At 38.2% G+C, this 17057-nt stretch overlaps 1 protein-coding gene across 15 annotated transcripts in view; it reads left to right on the top strand.

The window, feature by feature from the left end:
• Positions 1-17057, top strand: part of EPS8 (epidermal growth factor receptor pathway substrate 8) — a 131236-nt gene that overhangs the window by 66599 nt on the left and 47580 nt on the right. For 14 of the 15 annotated variants that reach the window (XM_040655696.2, XM_416405.8, XM_040655645.2 and 11 more), the window contains 2 exons: positions 9813-9903; positions 10897-10970. In XM_040655696.2, the coding sequence (XP_040511630.1) occupies positions 9842-9903; positions 10897-10970 (136 nt within the window). In that variant the 5' untranslated portion in view covers positions 9813-9841. Of the gene's footprint in view, positions 1-4239; positions 4497-9812; positions 9904-10896; positions 10971-17057 lie in introns of those variants that run through there. The other variant, XM_040655671.2, reaches the window with a different exon arrangement.

Genomic DNA, 17057 nt, shown 5'->3' with positions numbered 1-17057 from the left:
AAGGCTGAGTTATGAGCGTATGCTGTCAATTCAGTGGTGGGCTTTGACTTCATGCAGCTGTGACCTCAGTTCAGCACGTTCTCGTGCACTTGATTACTTTCTGCTACCTAATTGTTTCCCCTGACTGTAGACCAGTCAGTCATGCTTAGATTTTTAAGATAGTGCCTTTTGTTTACTCACTGAATTCCAGCCTGGTCTCTTTGGATTACGTGCAGATTAATGCAAACAAAAGTGGGTGTTCAAGATTTTTTATTGACCCAAATAAGCCCCTCCAGCTGATGTTTGGGTGCAGGTGAGGTATTGCGTGTCTGAAAGTGCTGAGAGCTGCATAGGTTGCCTCAAGGTCAAACATCTTACTGCGCATAGTCATATGCCTGTTTTTAACCCTCTGTGAGGAGAAGCTGTCCTTGAAGCTTGTCTTTGCAGATTCCTGGTTCAGAATGGAAAGCCTCAGAGAAATGCTGTGTGATACAGAGGAACTGTCTGCTTGGCTTCACAGTTCTGTAGAACTGAACAAATTACATGACTCTCCTCTTATCTCTACACTACTCCTCACTGCTGTGGGGTGGGAAATGATGCTATATTACCCTACAGGGCATCTAGATGGTATTTGGATTAGAAGAAGAAAAAAAAGTGATATTTCCTTGAAAAACATGTTTTCCTGTGCATATTTTCCAGTAACAAGAAAGTCTTATTGTATTTTTGTTGTATTAAATTGAATATCCCAGTTGGCTTACTCGTCTCTCCAGTGTGACAGCAGTATGGATTCTTTATTTTTTCCAGGCAGGAACATTGAACAGGTTTTATAAAAGTCCACGAGGTTACTGCTACGTCTTAAAATAGCTTCCAGTGAAACTTGTTCTCTATTTCTCTTTAAAAATTAATTTTGCTTTCTTCAGCCTTTTAACTTTACTGCCTTATTCTCAAAGTCCCCATCATTTTGTTTCTGTTGTTATCTTGCTATTATGGACTCTGTGTGTCTAGTCCATTTCTCATGATGTTTTTCACTAGTATTGAAAAATACAGGAGTTAATGCTCAGTGCAGTGTCTGGATGGCAGTTGTGATAGAAAATTCTATGGGCAGCATAAAAGACTTGAGGAATATTTTAAATTACTTCTGAGAATATGATAACTCTCCTAACTGAGTTTTAACATTTCTTCTTTAAACCCCAAATGCTGTGATGGCGGTTATTGTTTTAATTTATCTTATCGAAAGCCATGAGCTTTTACATAGCAACATGGTGAAGGTTTGCTTGCTGCCTTGATTGCACATTGCTTGATCTAGGTGAAAAAAAAAAGGCCTTTCTTAACTGGGAAGACTGAGGACTTAATCAGCATTTTGTTGTTATTCTTTATTTTAATTAAATTATTTTGTGTAATTTTTATTTTATTTTAGATAGGGGTTTTTTTTGTTTGTTTTAAAAGAATATCTGTTAAGCTTGCAAGTAAGATATGATAGGTGGTTAATCCAGGTTAACGTGGAGCAGTAAGTAGTAGTTTAACCACCTTGGGAGTTCATTCATTTCTTAGCCAGATTAAGATGAAAATTTTATCTGAAGCAACAACAGACAACACCTAAAGCCATTTTCATGTTCGTTTTCATATACCTTTGCTATTTTTACAGTATGTCTTAATGTTGGAATTTTTTTTTTTAATTCTTACAATTTCTTAACATTTGTACAAGTACATAGATGCAAGAAAATATTCAGACAACAGTATTAATATCATTTATAAACTCTCCTTCTGCAAGTCAGATTGATGGCTTGCTGATGGCATGCTGCAAACCAATTTTCAAATCAATGTCTGGAGTGCCCTCTTTTGAAAGCTGATGGTCTAGTTTGTAGTCTTCTGTCACAAGGAGTAGAGGGAGATAATGAAAAAAAGTCAGTGTGTTGAAGTATAAAACCATAGTGCCTGTGAAAGTTCAGTTGTATTCATCAGTCAATATTTCCAAAACAAAGTTTTAAAGAATAAAATAAAATAAAGCCAGAGAAATTACTGTTTATCTCTCTGTAAGTGGAGATATTTAGAGTAGCGTTGACACCGTCTTTGGAATAGAATTTGTGAGCAAAGACAGTATCTTCTGCTACCTCATTGCTGTACGTGGGGATAGCAGATGCCTTCCAGATAACTAAACCCTTCCCCAGCTCTAAGATGAAATCACTAGCCTTCATCAGGAAGTACAAATTGTGACCTGCTGTTCTTCTTTTCAGTGGATATTAAACACAAGTGGAATCATAGTTGTTAGGTTTCTCTTGTGAGACTGTTTTATAGCTGTTGCTTGATTGCTGGAGCAGAGAAGTTAGTGATGGTGGTGAGCATGGCGAATGTATTCTCAGTCTCCCACTCACTCACACGGGTGCATGCTGACTTCTGGATGTGCTGGGTGAGGTGCCACATTAACCTCCAGAGCACTGTGGCACTTAAAACTGGTGACCTCTTTCACTGAAAGAGTTTCTTTGGCCCTCTTTAAAGACTTGAGCTAGACTTAGCATCAGCTGGGCTTTTTGTTTGTTTGTTTATTTATTTATTTACTAAATGGTATGTTACGGTTACATTATCTGCCTCCTCCTACAAAGTACTTCATGAACCATGGACACCTTCCTCTTTAGATTCTTCTTCTGTATCCATGGTGGTTGTTGCATTTTTGTTGTTGCTGTTTTTCTTTTTAACGTATTTTGGTTTTGTGTGTGTGGTGGGTTTTGATTGTTTTTTGTTTTGCACAAAATGCTGCTCTCCCACTTGTCTGACACTTTCTTTAAGACCTGCATAATTATCCTGATTTTGGTAATTAATTCTCATCGTGCTTTAGATGGGTTGGTTAATTCTCTAATTATAAATAGCAGTGAGTGGTGGCTTTAATGCTGGTGTATTTATTAGCGCTCCTTTGTTACAACAGGGATTTTAAGCCTTTGCAGTTTTTGTATCTGTAAAGCTGTAAAGTATCTGTTCTATTTTCTTTCAGTATGATAAATCATAAATCATAGCCCAGGTCTGAGTGAAATGAATGGAAATAGGTTACCATGCCTGAATAAGGACCTGTTTGCAGCCAGGTTCTCTATTAGTGTGTCAATACAAAGAGCCAGATCTGCGAGCAGGATCTCTCTGAAGGTTATTCATTCAGTTCTTCCTCTTGAGCTCCATATTTCTCCCCATCCTCCAAATAAAAGATCCCTATCTTAATTGCATTGTTAGAGTGTTTATTTAACAGTAAATCTCTGTAAGATGTTATAACAACAAAAGGAAAATTGAAGGGGCACTTTTTACTGTTAGTTTTCCCAGCAGAAAACTTCTCTTCTAGCTAACAATGCTTCTTCTGAAGACCAGTTTTGCATTAACATATGCTGTCTTCTACGTTGACTGATGATTTTGTCTCTGAATTTTCTTAATAAATGTATCTTGCCTATCCTGCTGAGAAGAGTAGTCATGATAAACTTAGCATAGTCCTAAGGATGGAGGGAAAACGCTAAATTGAAGAAAGTGTGTATAAAAACAAATGCAGTGAAAAAGGAGAGTTGATTGAACTCTTCTGCTGCCCTGTTCTTAGGGCACAGATGGATTTGTAAATCTCTCCTTGGTAGTGCTATGTCCTGTCACACAACGTTGTCTCCTTCCTGGCCAGAGTCATAATCATTCATCTTTATTGAAATACTCCCACTCCGCTGTTCCCTGTTACGAAGAAGCCAAAGGGAAAGTAGCAGTATTTTCAAAATGATTGTACTGTGGTTATTGAGCTTAGCATATTTTCTTCTAGTTCTGGCACTCAGACATATCAGAGTACCTATTCTCTTCTCAACAACCTTCAGGTTCTCCCCTCCCCATCCATCATTAATAAGGGGTGCCTTAGAAGGCAGACTAGTGGTGAAAGAAGACCGAGTCTTTTGGCTTGAAATTGCATCACTTTCAGGTCTAACTTTGAAGTCTTTGTGTGATTTTTGCCATCATCTTTTTGAATGTGCTTTGGATACTCAAATCCCCTTAATAGAAAATGGAAAATGGGATACTGTGAAGTGCTGCCAGCCCGAAGAGGTGTGGTTTGTCTCTTAGAAATTCTGATAGCAGTGTGCAGAGGATGGAAAACGGACACTGATCATTTCTGAAGTGAAACCTACTTATATGCGTGTACATCTTGATGTTTATCTTGACACAAGATGCTGAACAGAGTGCAAAAGGCATGTTTGCTCTTGGTTGTTATCCGAAACAAGTCCTGAGGCAGAGAGCAGTGCCAGCATTTCATTTGAGTCTGTCTGTGACTTCCATTTGTAAAATCTGCGGTTGGAGAACAGGATAGAGAAAAGGCAAGTAGATGCAAGAGAAGACACAGGAATATAAAAACATAAGAAATCAACAAAGAAATGACCTCTATGAGGAGAAGCAAGTGAGTTAAAACTGTGAACGGCTCAAAATTTAGCATGGAGGGTAACATGGAAAGTGCAAATGGGTGAAGCGGGCGAGTTCAAGAAGAAACAGGTGGAATATGAGACATTACAAAGCAGGTGAGTTTTCTAGAACAGCTGCACTGAATGCTGTGGAACAGCAATGGTAGGCATTTTTATTCAAGCTGCAGTGAGTTACAGGGTAGTGTGGACTCATCTGTTTTTTGTGGAGGTTGCTTTTGTTGTTCCATAATCCTTTAGGGGGGAAAGTGTGGAGAGACAGTGTCCTTTTCTGACACAGATACAATGTGAGATCTGCTGCAGCTAGGGGTTACCTTGTAATGGTCCACTTGTTTTTGTTTGGGCTGGAGTTACAGTTTGTACTTGCTATCTAGCTGAGAAAGAATCCTGTGTTTTTGAGGGCATGTGATAACAATGACTTGTTACTAATAACATTTTCTTCATTTTCTTACTTGGTAGATAATTACTTTTTCAGCCATTCTCGGCTTTCCTCTTCCTTCCCATGCATCCTCCTCTCCTTAACCCTCCCTGCTCTCTGCATTGTTTCTAAAAACCCCACACCGTTGAACTGTTTCTTTTTTTCCCATATGATGTTGTGACCCATTGCTAGGTAGGACTGATTGATTGAGGATGAGTGGAAAAGAGCTCTGGTGTCTCCTGTATCTCATTTTTTGCAATTAAATGGTTCTGCCCTTCTAGAAAACGGGCTTTTAAAATAAATTGAGCAATTTTGTTCCCTTCCAACTCCTCCTAGGAAATTTAATGGCAGAACATGTGAGTTGCCTATGCATCAGCTTGTTCTTGCACACAAATCTGATTGCCTTCATTAGGATGCTGTGCTGTAAGGTGGAGAAGGCAAGGGGTATTTTAGTATTTGTGCGTATTTCTTGTGAATGTTTATGAAATCATCTTAGATAGCAGTGCAATACTGCCTATATTTGGCAACAGACCACCTGTAACTGTCCACTGAAGATCTAAAGTACATCATTCTCCAAAATGATTTATCAGTTACAAAAGCCAGACCTTTGTCATTTCTGTGGCTGCTTACTAACAATATTCAGGAGTCCTGCCAAAAATAAAGCTTATGGTGGCAGTAAAGTTCTGGATGGATTCTTTTTGTTCAGTCTCAGATCCTGGCATAAAAGTATTCAGTATTCTTTCATTTTTGTTCTGTATTAAGGAATTTCCTATTTTCTTATGACATCGATTTTTAAATCATTATAATATACCTTTATATAAATATTGTAACATGTATCTCACTATATCTTGTTATTTTCATCAGCTTTATGGTTACTCTTTTCTTACATTTTTCTTTAGTTTCCCTGTTTTAAAATAGTTACAGTTCAGAACAGGCCTTATTTTTTTCAAGAGTCTGAGAAAGACATGGCCATGCTTGGATATACTAACAAGTAAACTGTTGATACTTCAGGTTACTTGAAGAGGATTTGTACAGTTAATTACAAAGGATGTTTATCTTAAAGTTCGCAGCACTGGCTTATGTTACTGTGAACTGCTGGGCTGAGGTGAAGGGGAAGAATAAGGAGGAAGCACAGTTTATCCACAGACTCCTGGATGACGAAGGCCTAGCAGTGCGTGCTAGTTGACTTTTGCTGTGGGACTGGTTGTAAGAGTTGAAAGAGAATTTGGGATGAAAAACACAGCAAAGAAAGCCGTGCGAGTGCTTAGTAAGCAAAACACCACACATTCTGTTATCCTTTTATGTTTTTGTCTTCTATCTTAATAAAATACTTAATAAAATTTTGGTGTGTTTTCTTAAAGCAGTTTTACAAAAATATTTAGATTGAGGGAGATGAAATAGCCTGGTAATTTTAATCAGTTCTCAGTGCTGCTAATTTCCCCCCAAAAAATGTTCTGTAAAGAGTTAGATTTTATTCATTATTTATTCAGCTTTCCTGAACAAAGTTATGGGAAATAAAGGCTCAGGTATTGTACTGACAGAGCAGTAGTCTTGACATTTCAAAAGTGTTTAATGTCATTTACTGGGAGATGGGAAATATTGTTGGCTTTACACAAATCAGAATGTCTGTCATTTTGTTTGTAAATCAGCTGACAGTCTGTAAAGCTTTTGTGCTTACGTAGCATACTTAGCAGAACAGTCTTCCTGGTTTGTTTGGTTTTGTTTGTTTGTTTGTTTGTTTGTTTGTTGAGAAAGACACAACTTCTAACTTCAGTTTCTCAGTATCACTTGATCCTAGTTGTAATTTTACAACTTTTATTCATTAATGCTGAGTGGTGTTACACCTTATTGTTGACAAGTATTTAGTCAAGATGTGTTTTCTTCTAGTGTGAAAAATCTGCTTTTCAAGTTCATTGTTGCTTTAAAACTTCTGGTGTGCTATGCTAATTTCAAAGGCTGAAGCTTTTAGTTATGTCATTATATTTCTTCTACTTACAAAGTTTCACTGCTATCCTAAAGTGGAATATGACTAGCAAACACAGTACGTTGCAGATTAAGAAAAATTAGTTTGTCAGAGGAACAAAGTCATTCTGAGAGTCTAAAAAAAAGTAGTGTTTTTTTTTTTTTTTCCAGATATCACTTTCAAATGAGTAGTTGAGGAATTTGTCCTTTGAAAAATCACAGCTTATAAAATGAGCTAGGGAATGAAGAGTTATCTTAATAAAAGTATATGTGGAAAGTATGTGAAACTTTCTGTTTCTAACTAATGGGGGATACTGAAAAGAAATTGACATAATTTGTGTAAGATTTACGACTTGATCACTCTTAGGAAGGTAATCCAAGTGTAAATTGTTAAACAGCGTATTCACGTAGAAAGGTTTTTGCAGATGATAAGAATTAATAGCCGGTATGTAATATTGAAGAGTTTAATGGCAGCATGACTTAAACAACAGCAATCCAAAGAGCTCTGGCCTGTGTATTTTCTGAAATGAAACAAGGAGTGCACAATGACCTGGAACATCCTGCTGAAAAAATCAGTAGTTATATTCTTTCAAATCATGGGACAAGTCCAGGATGCTTCCAAAAGGTTGTAATTGCTAATGAAATGGACAGCCCTCAGCATGGAGAGTGTTTTATTCCAAACAGCTAGTAAGTGTTGCATTCTATGAAGAGTGGCTTGGAGCAGCCAAGCACGTCATCATGTTGGTTATGTGTTATGTTCTTTTCAACTTGCAGGAGAAATGAAAGCAAGCTGTCTATCTGTCAACAAAAATGTTTTGCAAAGAGCAATCAAAAGTTTAAAGGTGGGGGCGAAGGGGGAGGAGAGGGATTCTAAGCTAAAATGCAAAGTATGTGCTCGCTACAGAGAAAGTACCACACTTCCCCATGACAAGTTTTGACACGCCATCAGTATGGCTCAGTTCTGGCTACCTTTCCTAACTTCATGTCAGGTAGAGGATGTCAGGTGAGAAAGATATAGAAATGATTCTATGCTGAGTGCAGAAGATCAAAGAAGCTTCCTAAGTCTCTTGAAATCGCAGAAGTCTTTGAGCTGGGAACAGAATTTGATTTGGATTTGTATTTCTGGGTGAAAGAGGAAAGCGGAAGAGCACATGCATACTATATTTTTTGTACGTATTATAGGTAAATTGGCTACTGATTCTTTGTAAAGCAAGAAGAGAACTGTTAAAGTAAGGCAGTAGGCTGACAGTGATTCAGAACATAAGCTGATTGTGAAATGGCTTTAGTACAACAAAGTAGGTTGTGCTCGCATTTGGAAATGGAGTGTCTTTTGGATACAAGCTTTATCTGACATACTTTAGTCTGTTTTGCAGAGCTGAAATTCTTCTTCTATTTCATGACTCTGAATTATGTCCTCCTGAGGGACCTTGATAAACTCTAAAGGTTTGTGAACCTAATGAGGTTTAACAAGGCCAAGTGCAAGATTTTGCACTTCGATTGAGGTAATCCCAGATACGTATACAGTCTGGGAGAAGAACTTGAGAGTAGCCCTACTGAGAAAGACTTAGAGATTCTGGTAGATGAAATATTTAAGATCAGCCAGCAGTGTGTGCTTGCAGCCCGGAGGGCCAGCCGTATCCTGGGCTCCATCAGAAGAGGAGGGAGGCCAGCAGGGAGAGGGAGGGGATTGTACCCCTCTATTCTGAATTCGTGAGGACCCGGCTGGAGTACTGCGTCCAAGTCCAGGGCTCCAAACTCAGGAAAGATGTGGAGCTTTTGGATAGGACCCAGAGGAGGGATATGAAGATGGTGAGAGGGCTGGAGCACCTCTCCTATGAAGACAGGCTGAAGGAACTGGGCTTATTCAGCCTGGAGAAAAGAAGGCTGTGGGGAGAGCTCACTGTGGTCTTCCAATATTTAAAGGGAATCTATAAACATGAGGGAGATCAACTTTTTATGTGGGTAGATAGTGATAGAACAAGGGGGGTAGTTTTAAAACTAAAGGAAGGGAGATTTAGATTAGATGTCAGGAGGAAGGCTTTTTTTTCTGAAAGAGTGGTGAGGTGCTGGAACAGGCTGCCCAGAGAGGTTGTGGATGCCCTATCCCTGGAGGTGTTCAAGGCCAGGTTGGATGGGGCCCTCAGCAATCTGATCTATTACTTGGTCTAGCAGTTGGCAGCTCTGCCTATGGTAGCGGGATTGGAACTTGATGATCCTTGAGGTTCCTTCCAACTCAAGCCATTCTATGATTGTATATGTATATATACACACACATAAATGAAAGTATGTTTGCCCATTTTAAATTTAAATAGTTATTTGTTAACTGTAATATGAAAATCATTTTCCAGAGTCAATTTTAACTTCAATGGACATGACATTTAAGCAAGAAAGCATTCCTCTAACTGTTTCATCATAGCTTTTTCAGAATTGCTGTTACATGAGAGCTTTCTTTTGGCATGCCAACCTTCCAGAAAATTACGTGCTGCTTAAAATAAAAAAAAAAAAAAGTAGATTTTTTTTTTCAGTCCCAGAATAACTAACCAAGTTTACTTCTATGTTAACAATTGTGTTTTGTTTCAATAATGCATCTTTCTAACAATTCATCTGATATGTTTTATAGATGTAATAAGCATCAAAAAATCATTTCAAAAGTTTATTCAGATAAATGAATTGTGGATGAAAATCAAGCATGCTTGATTATTAAAGTTACCATTTGGAACATCTTATTCACTTCTGAAGCAGATGTTGTTCTCTGTTTAGCCAGCCTTTTATTTGAAAAGTTATTCCTAAAGACTGCTGTAATGGCTTAATTTAACAAATTATTTGAAGAAAAACTTATCAAATTACAACTTGGGGGGGAAGCTCCGTAATAGGTCTTTAAGGCTTCGGTGCAATAAAAATAATAACAATTGAGTTTGTTGATGCAATTGGTTCCACATTTCAACCCTAATTTTCTCATTAGGTTTGGATTACATCTGTATTAAACCTTCGTCCCTTTAGAGACTTCAATTCATTTGCTGCTGTTTCTTTTGCAGAACATTTCCTTCGGTAAGTGACGATAAGAATGAATGGCCATATATCAAATACCCCTCCTGGTGGCTATGGAAGTTATTCTCCTCAAATCAAGTAAGTTTATGCCTTTGATTTTCCTTCTATGGACAGAAAAATGTTCTGCATTTTTTCCTTATGCTTTCATTTTGAATGGAGCTATGATTATTAGAGCTCAATAGAATAACACAAATGCAGTTTCTCTGAAAGAACATGCAGCTTTCAAACCATGGAACCAAACTAATAGATATTATCTGACCGATTTTTGTATTAGTGGAAGAGTAAGCTGTGTTACTGAGTGATGTCATCTGGCACAGAAAAATAAATTGCTGTAGCCGCAATACAATTATGACATGATGCAAAGATGTCTTCATATGACTGAGATGTTTAAGGCTAGCTGTGAGTGAAAGCATTCTTGTGCCTCGAGGATGATGCTGCCCTTTCCATCTGTGAGAAAATATCATTTCCCAGAAAATGTAACTGAGCAACCATTGCACTCCCCGAAAGTGTTGCCTTTTCTAAGATAGGAAGATGTTGCCTGTGTCAGAAGTGTGGCACTAGACTCATTCACACCATTAATGAGAATTGGCCTAATCTAATGCAAAAGTTTGTACGTGACTCATTATTGTTGTTAATGCTAGAAGAAAGTTGGATTGTCTTTCCATTTGTTATAGGCAATGATATTCCTTTTATTTTTTTTATGAAAAGCACTTGAAACTGTTAAAAACAGCACTTGTGTATATAAGCGAGAGGCAAAATGCTACCAAGTCTTTGGCATTATTGTTACTTGATAGTAATCAGTGTTACTTACACTATGGTAGTATTTAGATGTATATCACAGCCCCCATTGTGCATGATGTTGTTAACAAGAAATAGCACAGGAGGGCTTCCAGCCCAAGTGAAGCACGCTTCATTATATCCATGATGTAGAACCAGTATCCAGTAGCATCTCCTTTGTTGCAAACATTGTAGGTATGTGTAGCCCTGCACAATGGGAAAGTTTTATTCTGTGCCTGTGTTTTTGTAGAAATTACATTCATACAGAAGTTAACCAGATTTTTTTCCTTCCAGTGGTTATGGCTCACCCACATTTGCTCAATCAGAGAGGGAGCAGAATTCAAGAACAAGTGCTAAGGCTCTTTATGGTAAGGTGGCAGAAAGTTTCTGAATTTCTATGTAAGAATTGTTATTTAAATGTCGATTGTGATGTCTTTGTATATATTTTATTTAGATATTTTATGTATGTATGTATACAAAACTGAAATTGGGTATGTAAATGTTTATAGATAAGTACATTGTTATATACCTATAAATTTCTAATTACTAGAGGATTTTATTCGCTTTGAAACAAATGTGGCTGGCTATGAAATATTTTCGCCTCTTTCTTAATAGAGAACTCCCACCTGCTAACTTTTAAGGCAGCAACATTTAAGGCATTTGTCAGAAAACTAAGAGTGATAAGGAGAAGGCACTCAAGGATCTAGCTGTGCTGTGGTTTTGATTCATGCTTTGTGTCTCCCTATCCCTACCCAACTTTATGCTCAGCTAGCAGAAAGGGAATTTACAACAGTATTACTATTGTTTGACAGAAGGATTTCAAGGAGCTTAAATTTGGTGTAACAGATTTGGAGTCCCACTTGGCCTGCTATTTTTGACAGGTTTTGTAACTGTCAAATGTGCTGTTATTTAGAAATGCCTGAAGGTTGTGCTTACCAACTGCAGATGCTAGTATTTTTCTGAGAACAGAAAAACAAAGTTTGTAGTGAAAATGAAGTCCTGTATTGCACCCCTCACACCTCAGGCAGCTTTTAGGGAAAACATTTTCACTCAGAGGGTGGTGAGGCCCTGGCATAGGCTGCCCAGAGAAGTTGTGGGTGCCCCATCCTTGGAGGCATTCAAGGTCAGGCTGGATGGGGCCCTGGGCAACCTGAGCTGCTGGGTGGGAACTCCGCCCTCATCATGGGAGGATGGAACTGGATGATTTTTAAGATCCCTTCCTAACCAAGCCTGATTTCCTCTGTTGAATTTAACACCTCTTCCGCAGGTTAAGAAACCAGAAAGCTCAAAGAGCTGCATCTAGTAACTGCAACATCCCTATCAGTAACTAGTCTTGCCTCCCTCCTCTTTTGAGTTGAGTAATAGCCAGGAGTGACCTCATGAAGGTATGGGAGTGATGGCAGGTTGCTTTGTGGTTTCAGAGTATTACATTTCCCCTTGGAAGGACACCCTTACAAGCCTTGAGTCAGGCTTTGTTGGCTATTCACCTGTGAACACATAAGAACTTAATTGTATTGGTTGCATTGTTGACTTTTAAACTGATTTGAAATTCTTGTGGCTAAAAACTTAAGGAGATTGGAAGTCTCTTGATTTGTATCCCCTGAGAAGAAGGGAGGTGGGAAAATGCTGATGTAGTTTGGAGGCAGAAAACACTGTGCTAGAGTATATGAAAGTCCACTTCCAGAAAAATCAGCAGACAGAAGAAGAAACTGTTTGAAATGTTTGCCGTTTAAGAACGACGTTGCATATGAATAGTTCTAAGTTTAGACTTTTTTTTTTTCGGTGACATGTTACAGAAGTCATTCACTTAGATAGTATTAAAGGCAGGAACTGCAACAGAGCAAATTTCTGCAGTAAGAGGAGTTTTTGACAGTGGTATTTCTGCATCCTGTGTAGATTCACGTGACAAACTGATTGCACGTGTTGACAGAAATAGTGGGTGGTAACAGAAACCAGCAAGGGTCATGTCTAAAAGCTCTTGGCAGATTGTTTATTTGAGGCACTTTTCACTTTTCTCATTCATTTTATGTCATCCAAAGCATTTTTCAAAAATGTATGTTTTGAATGGTGTGGCTGCATTAAGTGTCTTAAGCATGTCCTTTAATCTTTGTGGGCCATTATAGTGGTACCTCTCAGAGTTTTTTCATGTCAAACATCATGGGATATTCATACGTAAGCAGAAGATAGGGACAAGTGAGTAAATTTGAAATATATAATGGTAAACAGCCTATTACTTCTAAAATATTTTACTGAATTTGTGTATTAATTGAAAGTACTACCATGTAACTGCAGTGTGGTGGCTCCTGTAAGATGAATAGTTGATCTTGGTTCACTTCCACTGCTAACAGAGAGATCACAAAACTGTGGTTTCAATTGCCAAGAACTGAATGAAACAGAAGAATCAATTATTCTGAATCTAAAGTAAAGATACATTGGACAGCCTGTAGAGAGGAGTTTACACATTTTACTGCTTTTTCTCTGTTTTGTATGCATAAAGAACAAGTCTGTCAGTACCACTAATTGTATGGGTGGGAGAAAACAGAAAAAAGACCAAAAACCTTTCTCAAAATCAAGGCATTTAGTTATATTTAGCAATCATGTTACAATTCTCCTGCATTCCATGTGTCTTCAGAGTTTCTTCCCATGTCACACTGAGGAATTTTTCTGTACGCTGTCCCAATGGGGTAGGAAGCAGCTAAGTGATATGGGAATTGTTAAAACCAGTTTGAAATGTATATTATAAAATATTTTATTAATAATTAATGTACAATTATTAGTTAATGCATGCGTTCTTTTTGACCCATGAGACTGAATGCCTGTGAATCGGATTGGAGGTCTCCTAGATTTGTTTTTATTTTTTACATGATGTATATTTTATATACAAATGACACTTAGGTAAATACCTCAAGTGTATCTATTTAGCAGATTCACTTATATATATGTAAATTTATACACGTATATGCACACACACATATATATATAAATAATTTTGGCATAGGAGTAACACGGACTGTGCTTTTTGTTTTGATAAAATGTGGCTTTGTAATGTTAGGAGTTAAATTTGTCCATAACCAAGTTTCTTTTCTGGAAGACTTCTGAATGTCATTTGTAGTAGAGCACCCATCCATGGTTCCTGGGTTCCTAAGTCATTACTTGATCTTGAATACAGTTTCTTCTAGTCACAGTGAAGGTCTTAAAACATCTCTCTATCTGTCTCTCCATGTAGATACATATATACAACGTGACACGAAGTTTAAGTGTTGAGTGCCAGTGCTTGTTTTAGTAAGGTCATTCATGATTGTTCAGCCCTTTGGTCTTCAGGCAGAAGGCTCACCACACTGCTGGTGGGAAAGGCAGCTGGAATTTTATTTGTATTACAGGAAGTTCAGCTGAAAACGGGACTCTTTGCTGTCTCTGAAGTGGTTATCCAATAACAAAAACTTGATTCCAATTGCCTTTTCCTGTGTCAAATAATTTCTTTTCTTTCATCCATTTCCTGCCTGAAATGAAATGTTTTTGTATTTGCATGATAAATGTTCCCCTGAATTTGGAGCAAAGATGCCCTTTACACATTCTTATGTTTTTACTTCATTATTTAACTCCTCATCTCTCCATCTGAAATGAATTTTGGCTCATACTCTCATCTGTTTTTCTAGCATTAGCTTCTCCATCTGTCTTCTGCAGCTCTACTTGCATGGAGACGGGCAGCATCAGCTGAAGGCAGTAGCCAGGGCTGCACTGGTGGTTTGCCAGTGTGTGACATGTTGTGGAGCAGCCCCCTTCTGCAGCAGTCGTAAGATAGTAGTTTTCTCCAAATTGGAAGATGTTACAAAAGCAACCCATCAGGAAGGACCGGGTGTTTTATATATTGTGTTTATATTCCCATTGCTGCGATTAGGTGCTAGCAGTAAAATTGCAAGGCTGTATTTGTAATGCTCAAATACCTCATTCAGAGCAAGAAATGCAGTGTAATAGAGTCTGTTAAAATAAGCTATCCATGTAACACACATTCTTGTGTTATTTGATACTCAGTTGAATTAATATGACAACTGACTTCTAAACAATGTACCTTCTCTGATAGCTATTTCCCTGTAGTCATCAGGGAGAAGACTGATGTCAAGAATCTCTGAAAGCAATAGCCTTTACTCCTCTAGTAATAACATTTGTACTTAAAAAGTTTTGACCTTTCTCCTTGGATGTGTTAGATCACATCTCCTGTACTTTGCTCTGAGTCTCAAGTTGAGTTTGTCCAGCTGCTGTAATTCCTAATGGGGTATCAGCGATCACTCTAATGAATAGACGGTAGTAAAATAAGCATTGTGTTTTTCTGCTTCTCAATGCATGGTAATAATCTAAACTGTCACTTCAGGATTCATAAGACAGCTCATGAGACACTTAATCCACGGGTATGTTCATTGCCATCTAATTTCAGAGCTTTGTCTCTCTGTATGCAGTATGGATATTTTCCAATTTCCATATGGAAGGGGAAGATGGGATCCACCATTATTCTTCTTTGCGCTATCATAACTGGAGTGCTGAGAACATTTATTACGTCTGGTCTATGCAATAATTTGTAAGATATCAGTGGAGGTCTATGCACTGGAATTCTTCCTTTCAATTTTAGGCTCTGGGAGCTGAAAATTTGTTTGTATCTAAACATAGCATAGCTTTACCCAGTGCCAGTTGTGCTTCAGGTCATCCAGGAAAACCCAGCCTCAGACATTTTATATTTGGTAAGGTATTTCCTTACTTAAAGAATCAGATTCATCTTAGAATCATAGAATATCTTCAGTTGAAAGGAACCCACATGGGGCCAACTCGTGGCTCTGCACAGCACCATCCAAAATTCAAACTTTATGTCTGTGAGTGTTTTCCAAATGCTCTTTAAACTCTGGCAGCTTGGGACTGTGCCCACTGCCCTGAGGAACCTGTTCCATGCCCACCGCCCTCTCAGGGAAGAACCTTTTTCTAACATCTTGCTGTAATTCATTTATCAGTGTGGTCTGGACAGTGGAACAGAGTCGGACTCAGTACAGTTTATTAGGCAACTTTCTAATTGTTCATTGATCTACAACCTCGTCCAGTGGGAAAATGGGTAAGAGAGGACTCAGCTATGTCAGGTTGTGTTCATAGCTCTGCCTCACGTGACCTTGGGCAGTATGGTGTTTTTGTCTGAAACTGTGGAACAGTTACTTTTCCAAACAATGAAGTGGTCTCACTGAAATAATGGGAAAGCCCAGAGTTTTTAGTGTAGTGAGCGTAGTGAACAGTCCTGTTTGTCTGTGTAGCTTACTGTCTAGTGTATTTTTGGCTTGGCTCAAAGCCTTTGGTTGAGAGTTTGAGGTGGTATTTTTCTATCATTTTCTTGTTTTTCTGTGTCTGCTTCCAAGTTTAGTATAAAGTCAGCACCTTTTCACATCTTTTTGAAACCAGAAATGTTATCCATTCCTGATGAATGGTAAATTCAATAAGTTCACAAACACACAAAGAGCAGTAGCATTGCTCCACATCAGAAAGAGGCAAGAGTATTAGTTTCTGTGGATCAACGTTTGCCTGCCTTTGAAAAGTTTAATAGCTGGTAGATCTTATGGTCAGAGTCAAGAGTGAATAGCTATTCTGCTTTTAAGTTTATTGCACTTGCTTTTTGAGAAATTTTATTTTGCCCAAATTCCTGTGGGTTGCATCTGTGGTAGACTGTGATTAAGAATTTAACTTCAGTGACTTCTGCTGTGATTTTTTATATCTACTTCCATGTTTTCCTTTATCAGAGGGAAAATATATTAGATAAATTGTGTGTAGCACATCAGCTGGGTCTGAATTAACTGGTATTAAGGCTGCACTGCATTTTATGTATTGGATGTAAGATCTGTAATAAAGAGAATAAACAGAAAAAGAAGATAGTTGTGATTGCTTTATTCATCACATCTTGAAGCCTCTGTTGTAGAATCTCACTTCACGTTCAATAACTCTTTTCATGGGTGAAAAGACTCCTGAGAGGCTGAGATTGATCTGGAGGATTAGGAGAGTGAAGCAGAACATAGAAAACAACTTTTTCCAATGTAAGGGCTTGACCCTGGTCAACAGTTGAGGGCCTTCCCTGAGTGACTTGCCTGGTTGCTCCCCCTCCCTCCCCTACAGCCTATTAGTGGAGAGAATAGAAAGAGCAACAGCAAAAAAAAAAACAAACCTCCTGGATTGAAATAAGGCCAGTTTAATAAGTGAAGGAAAGAGAGGGAAGGAAAACCACTAAAAACAAATAAATGGGGAAAAAAAAAACCAACCAATAATGCAGGCATTTTGCATTGCTCACCACCTCCTAACCTCCTGCAAGAAGATCAGTGCCCCGGGCAACAGCTACTTTGGAAATACCACCACTCAGTTGTACTGCTGAGCATGGCTTTACTATTCTATATGCAGTGGGTCTCTGGTTAATTTGGGCCAGCTGGCCTTTCTGT

This window comes from Gallus gallus, chromosome 1 (genome assembly GCF_016699485.2).
Source record: "Gallus gallus isolate bGalGal1 chromosome 1, bGalGal1.mat.broiler.GRCg7b, whole genome shotgun sequence".
Lineage (NCBI taxonomy): Eukaryota > Metazoa > Chordata > Aves > Galliformes > Phasianidae > Gallus > Gallus gallus.
Note: the sequence above shows the minus strand (reverse complement) of the source record. Positions and strands in the feature narration are given on the sequence as shown.